The sequence below is a fragment of the Pristis pectinata genome, chromosome 4 (assembly GCF_009764475.1).
Source record: "Pristis pectinata isolate sPriPec2 chromosome 4, sPriPec2.1.pri, whole genome shotgun sequence".
Taxonomy (NCBI): Eukaryota; Metazoa; Chordata; class Chondrichthyes; order Rhinopristiformes; family Pristidae; genus Pristis; species Pristis pectinata.
Window position 1 is genome coordinate 50108485 of NC_067408.1, and position 16762 is coordinate 50125246.

The following is a 16762-nucleotide window of genomic DNA, read 5'->3' on the forward strand; positions in this document are numbered from 1 at the left end:
CCTTTTACATTGCTGTCTAACAAAGCAAGATAGAGCTTCTAAGCAAACATCCTTTATTGAACAACACTCAGTGTGGCTAGTGTAGCAAATGTCATACCACTTGACACAAATTGTTCTTAAACCTATATAAACACCCATTTCAGCATGAACCCTGTTTTATATTATTTTTTTAAATTGCTAATATTGCCAAAACAGCAGCAAACTTATGAATCTCAACATCTCATGATTGTTGATGGGCTGGATTATGAACAGGGCTGGAGATTAAAGGAATAAAATCATGGTAAATGAATTCAATGATTGATAATACAACACCCAATCCACGCGGCGGGTTTCAGCGCGGAAAGTCCCTGTCTTCTAACCCACATTTCCTTTTATTCTAAATTCTCCCTTTTATTTTCCAGTCTCTCCATGGTGTCACCTCATCTTTCTCTCTGTGATTTACTCCATCCCTGTCATCCTGCAAGGAGTGCTCACCTCCCCCAATATTGGCCCCTTGGACATACCTGAATTTAATCACTCCATCAGCTCTGGAGTTCCCTCTATAAACCACTCTGCCAAAAGATTTAAAATTCACACCCATGGCTAAGTTTTTGATTATCTGCACTGGAATTTCTTTATGTAGCATGGCATCAACTTATGTTTGATTCACATCTGTGAAGTGCCTTCACACATTTAGTTACACTGAATGGACATCCTAGTTGAGGGAGACAGCCTATTGAGAGCACATGTGGCCCAGTTGTTAATGGTCACTTTCACAATATTGACAGATGCCCAATTTTTGCTTTGTATTTATTCATACAAAATTTTACTTGCTATTTATTTCAATTTCCTAGATCCCTTTAGCACCTTAACTTCCAAAAATGATACTAGAAATGAAAGGTTATCAACATATGGGACAACCTTACACCATTTTCTAGAGAAAGAGAAGGCCAAGTTGATCGAGGGGCCAAGAGGTCTTTAAGCTAAAGGGAGTTGATAGATAAATAAGGTGGCATTACTTGTCAATCCAGAATGTTTATATCTAAGATAGTCATTAACAAATCCATTAAAGGACCCTAGAGAAACAGCTTTACCAAATAGAGAGTAGAATATGGAACTTGCTACTACATGGAATAATTCAGACAACCTGACATGATTCCAGTGAAGGGAAAATCAAAAACTCTGCAGATGCTGGATATCTAAAATAAAAACATAAAATGCTGGAGGCAATCAGCAGGTCAGACCGTATCTGGGGGAAGTAAAACAGAGCTAAGATTTCAGGTCAAAGACCCTTTGTCAGAACTGTGAAGAGCAAAATGGTTAAGTACGTGAAATGGAAATGAACAAGATATGCTGATAGGAATGAGATTAAATAGGGTGGTAGGAGACCCATGTGGATCAGTTACACTGACCTGGACTTACTGGGCCAACTAGTCATTTTCTGCGCTGTAAATTCTCTTTAATAATGGTATCATCCAAAGGTTCAACCTTATCTTTTTGTAGTCCTCTCCAGGAAGTCCAAGATTGTACCAGGCCCACAATTCTAGTTCCCTGGTTAGTTCTGTTTGAATCCCACGGGGTGGCCGGGTTGGAAAGGGCTGTTATTGGTTTACCTTGCAACATCATCTCACCAGCAGATGAATCCCAACCTCAGACTGAAGTTATTATGTATGCATGATATATGCAAATTAATATTAATCACCCCTGAAAGCTACACAGTCTCCTGGGAGAGCCAAAAACACTGGTTAAAGCAGACGGCAATGCAAATGTGGACTTCTCCATTTTGTTCACAGAGCTCCTTTGTCAAAAGGAAATGGTCCGAGACGTCTATCGCAAACAGCAAGGATACGCCTCATGCCAGACCACGGTTAAAGTGCCCCGACTGGAGTGCAAAGGGAGCTGTGGCAACAGTGAGTGCTGTGTGCCGCTTCGGAGCAAGCGACGGAAATACGTCTTCCAATGCACGGATGGCTCCTCCTTCGTGGAAGATGTGGAGCGGGTTGTTGACTGTGGCTGTGGGAGTTGTTCCTCGTAGGGACCCAAAGAAAGAGAAGAAGGATTAAGAGCAGCAAGCGCCTGCAGCAGAGTTGGACCCATTAACTCTCATAGTGGACCAAAAGAAATGGAAATATATTGTAAGATAACAAATAGAACCTATTTTTATTATTAAAAAAGGACTATTTTCTTCAGTTATTACTAAATATATCACATCACCTGGGTATATGTATCATACTGTGTTCCCTGTGCAAGATTTTTTTCTTAACCATGTTATTAACCTAACAGAAGAATTCAGAGAAAGCTTGTCCCTTTGGTTGTTGTGAAGATGTTTCAAGGGGCTGTTTTCCCTCCATCAAAGTTTGCCCTGTATTTTTGCCTTAGGAGGTTTTAGCTTTTGAGGAAGTTGAAACATTGGTGACAACCAAAATGTCAAGAGGAACATCACCAAACACCAGTTGGCTTTTGGTTTCACTGCAACCTTAGTTGCCACCTCTGGACTCCATGTTGAGGATCCAACATGTCACAATCAACATATTGCAATTAGTACTCTCCAGATGCCCAACAACGCACTGTTAATAACAAGACTGGGGAGAACCCAGCAGGTACCCACTAATGTGTGCATAGTGTGAAAAGCACACTGTAGTTACACATCATTGTCCTGAACATGTTACAAAGTATCTGCAGAATCCCAGAAGTGTACCAATAACTTTGATAATCGGGTTGAGTGCATTGCACAACCCCAATGATACAACAGCATTAGCTCAGGCATCTAATTCTGCACTAGAAAATGTTACACACAATGTAATGTATCCTGTAGCACCCAGTACCAGATACCACTGATGGAACGTTGTACAGGATCTGCAAAAATCTGTGTAATATTCAGTTAGACTACTGGAAGCAGTAACATGCTCTGTCTCACAATAGAGTTTATGTTAGAAATTTCCACCCACCACATAACCAAAACAAGACAAACCTTGAAATAAGAAACATAGCCACAAATAAGACTGCATTTGCATCTTAAGTGGTTTGCCGGTTACCATATGCATGCTTCTATATTAGGGTCTGGCACCGTGCAGGCTCGAACACCACCTGAGAGATGTTTTCTGTTCCTCCTAAAGCCATTTAATCATCAGCTTTTCATCTCTGACGTGCATGACAGAATGTCTAGACTTGAGGCTCCTGTCACAGCTCAAATGGTCCTTCAGCAGATGGAAACTCTTTTTATCCGTGAGACAGTATTAGATCATTAGCTCACACCTTCTAGGAAACACATGACAACTCTTAATTCTGATGACCATATTGCACACACCACAGAAGGAAATTACGCATTATCTGCACTGAAATAGGATTTGGCTTCTTCTACAGCATGCACTAAAGCAATATAGAACTGAATTATATTCTGTGATGTCTGAGGTATTTGTTGATCTTCTGTCTGACAATGCCTCCCCCAAGTCTGGTATCCAAAATGTCTCCCATGTGCCAACCCCGCTTCCAAATATCTTCTCTTGAGAATTTGAATGTCTGATATTTAAGTTCTCAGATGAAGAAGATTTATTGCTCATCAAGGAGAATTCAGCTCTCCAAGGCAGTGATTTAGAAAATGCTGAGCATAAGTATTTAAGTGGAGAGGTGCACCATGGGAGGAACATTGAACAATGTGACTTGACGCATGGGCACAGAAAGTGATGGATGATAAACAGGTGTTGAATTTTCTCCAGGAGTTTGTTAAGAGAATAAGTAATAAATTAGGCACAGGAAAGGACTAAAGTGGGAGAACTTCCATTTCATTCTCCCCCATATATTTTTGTCCCCTTACAGGATTCTTCTATACAAAGCCTTCCTTTGATGGAAGGCACTCAATTCTAGACTTGTCCATAGCTGTGGTTTACCCAGTGATTGTTCTATCAACAGCCAAAAGGGAGATCATTACTCTTGAGTCTTGAGCTCTGTGTCAATTGAGACAAGACATCACAGCCCTCCAACAAACACAACTGCCCACGTGGAGTGCCATCTATCACAGGGTGAGTGGGTCTCTGGGTTTCTCCACATTGTTTGAAAAAAATGACAAAACATATAATGGGAAAAGGAAAACAAAACAATGCTGGATTCACTTGGTGCCTTATGTTTATCTGATAACTGCAGTGTTTACCCAAGTGCTTAACATTTCGCCCACTTTTGCTGCATTGACCCAAGTGCCTTAAGTCAACCACATGCCTTACACATTAACCCAAGGACATTGCATTCAATTGAATGCTTCCCTGAGGATCTGAATATGAACATTAATCTGAAGTCCTTAGTCAACCCAATGCACTATATAATAGCTCAAGGCCTTCTAGTTCATTGAATGTTTTATACGTAAACACAGGGGCTTCACAAGTACCTCATCTATTAACCTGAGGGCTTTGCAGTCAACCCAATGCCTTATAAATTAAACTGAGGGTCTTAGGTCAAATGAATGCCACATACATTAACCTCAGTACCTTCACATAATAAAACACCTCGAATGCTCAAGAGGGAGGTATGGACATGGTACTGTACATTGATTCTGCATCACTGAAGGGGACAGACATCAGCTTACCTACTCTCAGTGAACCCAATACTTCTTGTATTAAGCTGATTCCCAATTGGCAGAATGCCATGGTCTAAAAGTTCATTGGTACATGATAAATGCATACCTTTACATCACTTCTGTAAGCAGTAAATAATGTCTCGAGACTCAGAAACCAAGGGAATTGAGGTGGGTTTTGATTCATCCCAATGGCAAACAAACATCGAGGTGTTTATAGGCTTTGTGAAGAATAGCTTCCATTCTATTCTTTCGTGGAAGTCTGGTTACAGTATGGTAAGAAAACATGAAGGACATATTTTTCCAGTTTCCTTACTGGTTTGCCCACAATATATTATCTGTATGTAGTGACAAAACTTAAGCCTGTAGAGAAGAGGTGCTGCAGAAAGTTTGTGTGAAAACCCTGACTCTGATTCTCTCTGTATGACAATGTATTCAAGGAAATAAGCCTCTGGCCATTTTACAAATTGCAGGTGCTTAACCCTTTATTCTTTGTTTTACAAAAATATGTACATTTTTATGTTATATATTTTGTGAAATGCTACTATGTCTTGTACAAAAAAAATTAAAGTGTTTGCACCAAGAAATTGACAGAAAATTATTTTCTTTAATTTGGGTCAGCTTTAAACCAGTGAAATTTGAAGTTTGCCCATAACTGAAACTGATTTGCTATTAATCTACAATCATGATTTACTAAGCTTATGATATATTAGCATTGAACTGGTTCCAATTTTACTTTTGAAGCCCTACCTAATACAATTTTGTAGTCCATTGATATCAAAATGATTCAATATTAAACCTATATTCAGAGTGAGGAACCTATATTGATTCAGTTTTGAGCATTCAATGGAGTCAGTCTTGAATTAAAAAATTTGTATTGAGTCCATACTGATTTTTATAATGATTTATTAATGACGCTGATCAGATTTGGATTGGAGTCTATCCTGGTTCAGAATTGACTTCTTGCTAGTTCCATATTGAGCCAGTACTGATTTGATACTGAATCTCTAATGGTTCTCTAATAAACTAGAAATAGTTTAATGCTGAGCTTGCATGGATTCAATAAGAAACATGCTCAGAATTGAACCCTATTGACTCAGCACCGAGTTGAGAAAGAGATTAGTGTATAATGATTCCATATTGAGTCTACTCATTCTGCATTGAAGATGGTTTGTGTCAGTACTGTGTTCTCAAAGAATCATAGAATTGTTACAGCACGAAAGCAAGCTATTCAGCCATTGACTCTTCACTAGCTTCTTGTGGAGAAAGTCACACCAACCCCTTTTTATTGCCACAACAACTGAGTATTGAAATCTCTTTTGAGACTGACATCTGCTTCCACCACCCTGAGGCATTTTTTTCCTCATATACTCTCTGTACCTTCTGCTCAAAACTAGGTTTTGCCCCCTATCCTTGAACCATCTGCTAATGGGAACAAATTCCCTCCATTTACCCTGTATAAACCAGTGAAAATTGTTTATATTCCTATCAATTCTCCGCTTGACTTTCTTTGCTCCAAGGAGAACAGCCTCAACTAACCTTGTAGCTGAAATCTTTCATCTCCAGAACCATTCTAGTAAATCTTTCTGTACGCTGTCTAGGATCTTCACATCCTTTTATTGTTAGGAGATCAGAATTGTATGTAATACTCCAGCTGTGGCCCAACCATTGTTTTATGAAGATTCAATGTAATCTCAGTGCCTCCATATTCTAAACCTATATGTATGAAGTCCAGGATTATGCATGCCTTACTAACCAATCTCTTAGGACGTCCTGCCACTTTCATAGATTTATGCAAATATATTTCCTGAACATCTTTTGGAACTCTGCCATTTAGTCTATATTGTCTCTGTTTCTTCTTTCTACTTTCTGCCAAAATATATCACTTCACAATTCACTATTAAATTAGCTCTTTCACTTGTCTGCCTAGCTTGCGGTCTCTTGCTATCCTCCTCCCACCTCCAAGCTTGGTGTCATCTTCAAATTTAGAAATGTTGCTCTTCTTTTCATTAAGACATATGGGGTTAGTGCAGGAAAGTGTTGCTGAAATAAAAGATCATCCATGATCTTATTGATCAGTGGAACAATCATGAGGGGTCGAGTAGCCTACTCCTGCTTCTATTCTGTTGTCTAATCGCAAGACATTTAAATGTTTTAAAAAGGCAGTGATCCCAGCACTGACCCCTAGTGAACATTATTGTCTACTATCATCCAGTTTGAAAAACAATCACCTATTACTAACATGCTTTCTCCCTTTAAGCCAATTTCCTGGCAATACTATTAGTTCCAATTAATTCCTTGAATCTCATTTTCTATAGCTAGCCCTTTGTGTGGGACTTCTTCAAGCATCTGGATGGCATTTACTGCATTTCCTTCATCAACATTAGGTCATCAAAATAATCATTCTGGTGAATTGAACATAATGTCCCTTTAACAAATTGGCTGGCTATCTTCATAAACTTATGCAAAGTGACAATTATTTTTCTCTGATTGACATTCTCCATAACATGGGGTTCAACCGTCTGGCTGTCCTTGCACTAAATATTCTTGCACTCTAACAAGAGTATTATATTTGCCATTTTCCATTTCCTTGTGTCTAGGGAGGGTTGAAAAATTAAGGAAGCCTTCTGCAATCTCCTCCACCTCCCTCAGTAAAGTAGGATCCATTTTCCTGATATGCTGAACCAGTATTGAACTTGTATTGATTCAATATTGAACCAGTATTGAACTTGCCTTGACAACAGTGGCAAGGTTGGACTGACAGGTTGGTCTGTGCTCATTTAGCATTCACACTGCATAGATACTGGTAAATCTATAGTTATTGAAATTGATCCTGTAGCAACAGTGATTAATCTGTAGACATTACTACGATGTTGTGCTGACATTGATAGCCTGTACTTATTGCTATTGATTCTCGACAGACAGTGGGTTCATTTTAAAGTGAATATCTCGAATTTAAACAGCAGTGATGAACAAAGCTGGGAAAGAACAGACAATGTTCAAGGAGACCGGTCAGTTGTTTTTGCAGATACCTCTGTCCCAAGAATTGACACAGATCTCAACCCTTCATAATATTCTGAGTTAAGGAGTATTGCTGTACCTATACTAATGAAGTGCTATCCCGGTTCCTCAATCTATATTATTGAAGTGTTAATTCCATACAAGTTCAGTGATAATTTCACAAATACTGACTTGCCAGTTTACCCAGGCCAAGGTCCCCAGGATCAGGTCTTTGCAGGAATAGTGAATGCTCAATTGATATTAAATGATGTAACACACCTGTAGAGATTAACCATTAAAATCGAGGGTACATTTTTTTAATGGGTCAGTATTAACTCCAAATTGATTCAGTTGGAACTACAACGAGACACCTGGGGAAAGGTGAGCATCTCATTTATATGACTTACAACAATAAAGAGGGTATAATGAAACAAGTGAAAGTTACTGGTGCAGAAACTGCTACAGAGGCTAAAAAGGACAGTGAATGGTTTTAATATTTTGTAAACTGGGGAACTATATGGACAATGAACAAATTGAAAAAGTTAAATCATTGGGAGAGTTATGAAAGTCTGACCATAGTGGGATCCATGTTTGAGATGTATGAGCTGAGTGTTTATTGTTTTACTCCCACTGTTAAGTTGGGTTTGGACCAACCGAATCTGATTGAAGTCAAATCTGTGGTTTTCCCAAATGGCTCATTTCAATAAAGTCCATGCTTAAAATTTAAAATTACTGTGCACTATATGTTGTAGAATCATCAATCTCAATTAATCACTTTCTAGAGTTCCAGATATCATGTTAAAGCCTCAGAGTATTGAGAAACATAACTGTTAAGTTTGAGCTATAAACCCATGAGGGATTGAAGCTCATCTCTCTAGTACTTTTACTTTTTCCATTCTCTCATACAAATGGAATTTAAACTATTCCGAAGATGTTATTTTAGCCAAAGGATGGTAACAGGCAATAATTTCTAATAATAACATCAGATCTTTAATTTCATGGTATACTTGAGTGAAAAGTGATCATAACAGGATAAGATTTTATACTGATTTTGAGACCAATATAAGTTATTACCTTAAATCCCTTTACATGTATGTAAGGTAATGTAAGTTAGGCAAAGAAATTAGATTAAAAGGTATGCCTGTAATAAACAATGATAAACATTAAAAGTAGTTTGTAATTTTCAGTAGATACACAGTAAAAACAAATAAAATACAGGTAGAGTAAACCACCCATTATAGAGGCTACGGAAGCTATTCAATTAATGGAAGCTTATAATATTACTAATATGACTAGTAAGACTGGAAGTTGGAGAATTTTAGAAAGCAGCAAAGGATGATCAAAAACAATCATCATGATTTGATTGGTAATTCTTCACTGTCAATTCACCCAGCCTTTTATCCCCATCTTCAGTACTAATAGGTAATAAACAGAGGTGGTCAAACATTGAAATAGACAATGTTTGAAATCCCCATTGACTGTTCTCCAGCAGCATTCTAGAGGTTAGTTATTAATTCTTGAAGACTGCAGGACACACTGGGAGGGTTGGTCACAGTTCCAAAGCTGTTTCTTTTTCTTCATAAACTGCTTAACCTGCTGAGTACTTCCAGAATGTTCTGTGTTTATTGGCAAAGAGATTGGCCAGTCCAACCTTTGTGTTTACAGAATTCTTCTGGCCTTGAGGTATGTTGAAGCGATAGTATTAACAAAGAAATGAAGGGGAGTACGGCAGCCTCTCACCACTGGAGTGGGCATGTTATAATTGTAAACCAAAATCTAAAAAAACTGCATATTCTGGAAATCTAAAATAAAAGCAGAAAATGCTGAAAATAATCAGCAGGTCATCACTGACCTGAAATGTTAACTCTGTTTCTCTTCCCACAGAAGTGACCTGACCTGCTGAGCATTTCCAGCACTTTCTGTTTTTATCTTATAATTGTAAGCAGTGCCAAACTAACACACATTTGCTGCAACTTAATTCAGAGCCACAAGGTGGCCCTGCACCAAAACCCGATGCCATCCAGACTTCATTATCACAGCATTAGAAATATTGACAATGCTGTAGCTCTCTCAACATTAGGTAATAGGTTATGATTAAGTTACTAACCCTCCTAGAATGGTCTGAAACCTCCAGAAACTAATGTCTGAACCCCAGGACATCTTTGGGAGCAACTGGGGAATAAGATCATGAGTATTAAAATTGATAATTGGTTTATTATTGTCACATGAACCGAGATACAGTGAAAATCCTTGTGGATTACGAATTCTATTGCATACTGCTGCATTTGTGTGTACTGCGCAATTGAATTGTTGCATTTTGGCATGTAGGTTGTGCTGCGGAAGCTGCAGAAGTTACACAACATTCAAAATTCTTGCTGACACTTTCTTACAATTCTCCTACAACACTTCCTGACGCTTTCAGCTGAAACTGCGTTGTTGATCTGACTAGGGAATAGCATATCAAGGTACACACAAACAAGTAAATTAGGATCAGGAATTAAGCCTCTCAGCCCTTTGAGACTGTCCACCATTTAATACTTTTAACGGCTGATCTGTAACCTTATCTCCACAATCCCATCTACCCCATTGCTGATCAAGGATCTATCTACCTTTGCCTGAAAAATACTCAAAGACTCTGTTTCCACTATTCTTTGAGGAAGAGAGTCCCAAAGACTCATGACCCCCTGGGTAGAAAACAATAGCTTCATCTCTATCTTAAATGGGTGACCCTTTATTTCTAAACAATGGCACCCTATATTTAGATTCTCCCACAAAAGTAAAAATCATCCCTACATCCACCCTGTCAGGACACCTCTGGATCTTTTAAGTTTCAATCAAATCTTCACTCATTGGATACAAGCCTAGCCTGTCCAACATTTCTTTTTACGAACCTGCCTACTCCAGGTCTGGTTAGCATTTTCTGAACTGCTTCTGTTGCATTAACCTCCTTCCTTAATCAAAACTCCAATACTGTTGACAGTACTCCAGATGCACTGTTAGTTCTCCTAATTGCTTGCTGTACCTGCATACTAGCCTTTCATTAACCATTCACTAGATGTCCGGATCCCTCGGCACCTCTGAGTTCTCTCACCATTTAGATAATATCATTCCTTTTTATTCTTCCTGCCAAAATGGACCATTTTACATACTCCCACATTAGACACCATTTGCCAGATTCGGTCCACTCACTTTACCTATTTCCATTCGTAGCCTCCTTTTGTCTCCCTTTCCTATCTATCTTTGTGTCTTCATTCCTTCAGTCCCTTCGTCCATCACTTATTTAAATTGTAAACGGTTGATACCACAGCAACAGTCCCGATGCCATACTTCTTGTTACACCTTGCAACCATAAAAAGGCCCATTAATGCCTGCTGTCTGCTTCCTGTTATCCAGACAATCTTCTATCCATGTCGATGTTACCTTCTACACTATGCTTTTATTTAACATCTCCATGTACATCACTTAAACTATTTAAGAAAACAATCATTTTCCTTATGTTGGAAAAGAAGGCCATTCAGCCCACTGAGTCTATTCCAGCTCTCAGAACAATTCAATTAATCCCATCTCCCTAATTATTTTCCCTGTAACTCATTCTCTTCACATGCCTATTTTTTTTTGTAATTTTATTTACAGCGTGGTAACAGGCCCTTCAGGCCCAACGAGTCCGCGCCGCCCATTTTAAACCCAAATTAACCTACCCGTACGTCTTTGCAATGTAGGAGGAAACCGGAAAACCTGGAGGAAACCCACGCAGACACGGGAGAATGTACAAACTCCCTAGAAACAGTGACGGGAATCGGACTCCTTACAGACAGCGACGGGAATCGAACCCCGATCGCTGGCACTGTAATAGCGTTGCACTAACCGCTACGCTACCGTGCTGATTCTCCTTCCACCCACCCACACACCTTTGGGATGTGGGAGGATACCAGAGCCTCTAGTGGAAACCTGCATGGTCATAGCATGCAAAGTCCACACAGAGAGCACTGGAGATCATGATCAAACCCAGGTCCCTGAAGCAGCAATGCACCACCTGCTGCACCACTGCACCACTCTTCTATCAACGTTCACTCTTCATGTCAGTTGTGCTTGACTTTGAAAGTTTGATGCGTCACAGGGGAGTCTGCAAACCAGCCGTTGGTGAGTACAGAAGGTGATTGCCTCTCCCCTATGGGTGTGCTGTGGGTGTGGGAGCTGCAGGATAGGGGTGGGGTGATGGAGGGGGCTCAAAGCATGGACAGTGGACCTCAAAGGAGTAAGCAAGGGAATCATGGAAGAATCTACAGGAAGCCATGCCCCTATCCCCACCCCGCTAGTATCAATGCATTCAGTGGCTAAGCAGTTCGAAGGCAATGGTTACAAAGATCAGTCAGGTTTGAAGCAGAGCTCCAGCCTCAGATCTGCACCTGAAATTCTTTGCCTGTATCACACTGAACTCCCAAGCGCCCAGATAATTCCAAGCAGCAGCAGCTGATCCATGTAATTGTTACAGCTCACGGCTGTACTTGAAACATCACCAGTGCTCATTATTCAAAGGGGGCGGATTGAGCAGAGACAATCAGTCAGAGTGGGAGTATTGCTGGCTTTGCTGAATGTTCATGCAGTGACTAACTGTATTCAAATCATGCTTTGGACTCCCAGTGTGAACTCAGAGCTTTCCATGAATCTCAAGGACTATCATAGCCTAAATAACCAAATGCTTGGTGACCATGAAATGACATTTCTCATGGTTGTTACTTGCATGCTAACACCCACTATGAGCGTGGGTGCTGCATGGATTACTGGTTCTGTCCCATAGTGGCCAGTACGCACACTCTTCCTGTCTGGCAAGGTGTTCCTTTCTGTCTGCTGAGCAAGGTGATAATCACTTGCAACTTCACCCTGCATGTGAAAAGACAATTAATTCCCCATGTTTTGACAGGAGGTGCCTGTGTATGTGCATACACTTGTGCACAGAGAAAGTGATCACTGTCGTGGTGGAATAACAGTGTTATCAGGGCATAAGACATGTCAGTGTTGCAGCAGTAGTGTGTGCTTGTGTGTGAAAAAGACTCTATGATTGTGTGTGTGCATGAGTGAGTCATGTGTGTAGGAAAGAGTGTGTGCGTGTGTGTGGGAAAGAGGAAAGAGCGTGTGTTTGTGAGAAAGAGTTTATGTTTGTGTGTGTGCTTGTGTGAGTGGTCTGTGTGTGTGTGTGTGGTGTGTGTGTGTGTGAGTGGTGTGTGTGTGTGTGTGTGTCTGTGTGTCTGTGTGGCAGTGCCAGTGTTGTTAGATGGTGTTTGAGGTTTTCAGCGCTAAATTTGACCAAACAACTGAGGACCTGGGATTATTTTCCTGAATCAGGGCGCCAGTCCGCAGTGACCCTTTCCTGGCACACAGCTGACGCTCTGCTCTGGTAACAACGTCCCCACCACAAGAATACAAGCAGTGTGATTTTTCACAATAGCAGCCACTCACAACATGTCAGTTCCTTTAAGGTGGGAGAGTCTGTCGGAAGATTGGATGTACAGTAGCAATGTGTAAATCCAAACAGAGAACAACTAATCAGATGTCAGTGATAACAAATCTGATTCTAATTCTCGGAGTAGTGCCATAATGTGACCACTGCACAGAAAATAACTTTATACAACAGGAAATACAGAGAGTCTGCAAAAACATTGAAGCTGATTCTGACAGAGCAGGAATAGACTTGTATATGAGTGGAAATGATGCGAAGCAGCAAGGTTTCAAGATAAAAGTACAAATAAATGAGCTCACTGTAGAAGCAGTGATGGATATAGTAGTGGATTGTTCTATCGTAAATAGAGATACTTACAGCAGGAAATTCAGCCATCTACCTTTGACAAACAGTACAGTTAGGCTCAAGACATAGTTTGGTGAATCACCAAAATTATAGGTCAAAAGCAATGGGTTGTATATTGCAATAGCCAACAATGAGAATTGGCAATAGCTGTTACCAATTACATAGAATGACCAACATTATTAGACAAATAAAAACAGAAAATGCTGGAAACACTCAGCAGGTCAAGTAGCATCTGTGAAAGAGAAAAAAGAGTTACTATTACAGGTTGAGGAACCTTTGTCAGAACCTGGTAAGAGAGAAAACCACTTAGTTTTAAGTTGTGGGGAAGGTGGGGGAGGAATGGATAGCTGAAAGGGAATACCTCTGATATTCAATCCAATTTTTGATTTCAATTACTAGGTAAAATTTGGCTAAAACTGGAGACTAATTAGGCAGACATGTTTACTCTTCAAGCAGGTGCTCCATCCTGACCAACCACTTGAGGTTTCTGACATAATTAGTGATGGCACAATGTTTACCTTACAGCAACTGGATGATGACTTTCCAGTCACAGTTGCAGAAATCATTGGGATGTCAGTTCTGAAATGAGTTTATGAACTCTCATACAAAGATCGAATCAACTCAGAGTACAAATGTTGAAAGGCAACCATTTTATAACAGAAGGTTTGAATTGCCTGCTGATCAAATATGGCAAGGGGACACAGAATAATTATCCCCAATATGCTGAGAAGTTGCACGTTAACTAAATAACTCTCAGAATATACAGGCACTACAAATAGGATGTTTACCATCAGAAGCCTTGCTTACTGGCCAGATGATGACAAAGGTACGAGTGATTTAATGGCAACACATGTAAGCAGTGAAAAATGCAGAACAAATTCACCACTAATTGGCCAACACAACAATTTCAGATCAAAAAGATAACGATAATTTCTAGTCCTATTGACACTTATACTAAAGGGAGTGGTATAATCAGAATCAGATTTATTATCACTGACATATATTGTGAAATTTGTTGCTTTGTGACAGCAGTGCAGTGCAAGACATAAAAATTACTATAAGTTACAAAACTAAATAAATAGTGCAAAAGAGGAATAATGACCATGGACCATTCAGAAATCTGATGGTGGAGGGGAAGAAGCTGTTCCTGAAACATTGAGTGTCTTCAGGCTCCTGTACCTCCTCCCCGATGGTAGTAACATGAGGAGGGCATGTCCAGGTGGTGAGGGTCCTTAATGATGGATGCTGTCTTCTTGAGGCATCGTCTCTTAAAGATGTCCTTGATGGCGGGGAGGGTTGTGCCGGTGATGGAGCTGGCTGAGTCTACAACCCTCTGCAGCCTCTTTCGATCCTGCATATTGCAGTCAGAATGCTCTCCACTGTATATCTATAGAAATTTGCAAGAGTCTTTGGTGACATACCAAATCTCCTCAAAGTCCTAATGAAGTAGAGCTGCTGGCGTGCCTTCTTCGTGACTGCATCAATGTGTTGGGCCCAAGATAGATCCTCTGAGATGTTGACACCTAGGAACTTGACGCTGCTCACCCTTTCCAATGTTGACTCCTCAATAAAGTCTGGTGTATGTTCTCCCAACTTCCCCTTCCTGAAGACCACAATCAATTCCTTGGTCTTGCTGACATTGAGTGCAAGATAGGTGGGATCATGCACGGCAGCAGAACATGCAATTGAGGATTGAATTTTGTCCACCTATGGTATACCTGAAGAGTTGGCATCGGATAATGGGCCTCAGTATATGTCATATCTATTTGACTGTTTCATGAAGTACAATGGTAGCAAGCGTTCATTAATTCCACCATGCCATCAGTCTCTGATGATGCGGCAAAAGGCATGGTAGTGTAGCGGTTAGCATAATGCTTTACAGCGCCAGCAACCTCGGTTCAATTCCGGCTGCTGTCTGTAAGGAGTTTGTACATTATCCCCGTGTCTGTGTGAATTTCCTCCGGGTGCTCCGGTTTCCTCCCACATTCCAAAGACGTACAGGTTAGGAAGTTATGGGCATGCTATGTTGGCGCTGGAAGCGTGGCGACACTTGTGGGCTGCCCCCAGGACACTACGCAAAAACACTGTGTGTTTCTATGTACATGTGACTAATAAAGATATCTTAAGGTTGCTCCAGTTCAACCATGTATCATTGTTCAGCTAACTTCTTGAACAAGTATCACACAATGCTGCATTCCACCACAGATCCACTGCAGGGAGCCATTATGCATTGTAGACTCCAAATGCACCTGAGTTTACTTCAGCACAGCATGGAGGAGAGAGGGAAAATGGGGACACAGCAGTTGAAACAAAAGTGAAATCACAATTCACATTCTAACAATTCCTTGGAAAGACACAAGGAGAAGCAGTTGAGGCTAGTGAGAATATTCAGATGACAAATGAGTCGGACGTGGAGAAGTAGGCACAAGTGAGGTAGCAAAAGACTGCAATACTGAACAAGATCTTGTGTGATTGGAGAAAAGATCAGTCTATGTTGACAAAATATTTGCAGTGACATGTTGAAGAACTTATTTCAGCAGTGAAAATGGAACCAGCCACACGTAGTTGTGGTTAGTCTATATCCATGCACTGAAGGTCCTGGTATTGTTTAGAAATTATTGTAGATGATACCTACCAACATCACAAGTGTGCCTCACAGCCCCTTTCTACATCTATTACAGACTGGGTGGGGGTTGGTGGCAAAATCTGGTGTTGGGGGTGGAGGAGGGGTTTCTGGGATCATGATCTTGTCGAGTATAGTAGTAACTATAAGCAGTGGGGCGGGGGGGGGGGGGGGTGGGGATAGGTACTTTGTTTAACGGGGACAAACCTGTGGGTGGCTCCAAGCATTTGACCTGGTGAGGCAGTTCCCATTTAAGCCCCACAGACGAAGCCCCCACTTTCATTTCTGAAGGCCTGCTCCTGCATAAACACTGGCGCAATTATGGGCTGTGCAAGTTTGACTCTGCAGAAGGAGCATCCAGACTCTTGAATGCATGCCGTTGGTCGCTTCTCTACATGCCCAGATCCAAAGAGCTCTGCAACTCTTGCAAAAGACGCAGTAAAAATCCATGTTTTCTTTTTTTTTGGATTAATTCCTATTCCTAGAAGGGTGTTGTTTCTTTAGTAGTGTTATTCTGGGAGATTCAGAAGTGTTCTGGGCTCTCCCCCTCTGCTAAAGAACTGCACCCACAACAACACTATTAGAAGCTATTTGTGCAGTGAATGCTGATGAAGGGTCTTCCACCTGGTGCATTAATTCTAGTTCCCCTTTCACAGCAACTGCTGCCAGGCCTGCTGAGTGTTTCCAGCCGGCTCGGGTTTATGTGCAGTGGCCCCTTAATCGCGGTTTGCCGGCTTCGGGTCGCTGTCTCTTTAAATTGTTGCATCATGAGCCGAGAGCGCTGCGATTGGCT

General features: G+C 40.7%; 1 protein-coding gene across 1 annotated transcript in view; it reads left to right on the forward strand.

The window, feature by feature from the left end:
• LOC127569354 (slit homolog 3 protein-like) overlaps window positions 1-5124 on the forward strand; it is a 529163-nt gene extending 524039 nt beyond the window's left edge. Inside the window, exon 36 of the mRNA XM_052013912.1 lies at window positions 1773-5124. Coding sequence (XP_051869872.1) covers window positions 1773-2014 — 242 coding nt within the window. The 3' untranslated portion in view covers window positions 2015-5124. The remainder of the gene's footprint in view (window positions 1-1772) is intronic.
• Window positions 5125-16762: the final 11638 nt, after the last annotated feature.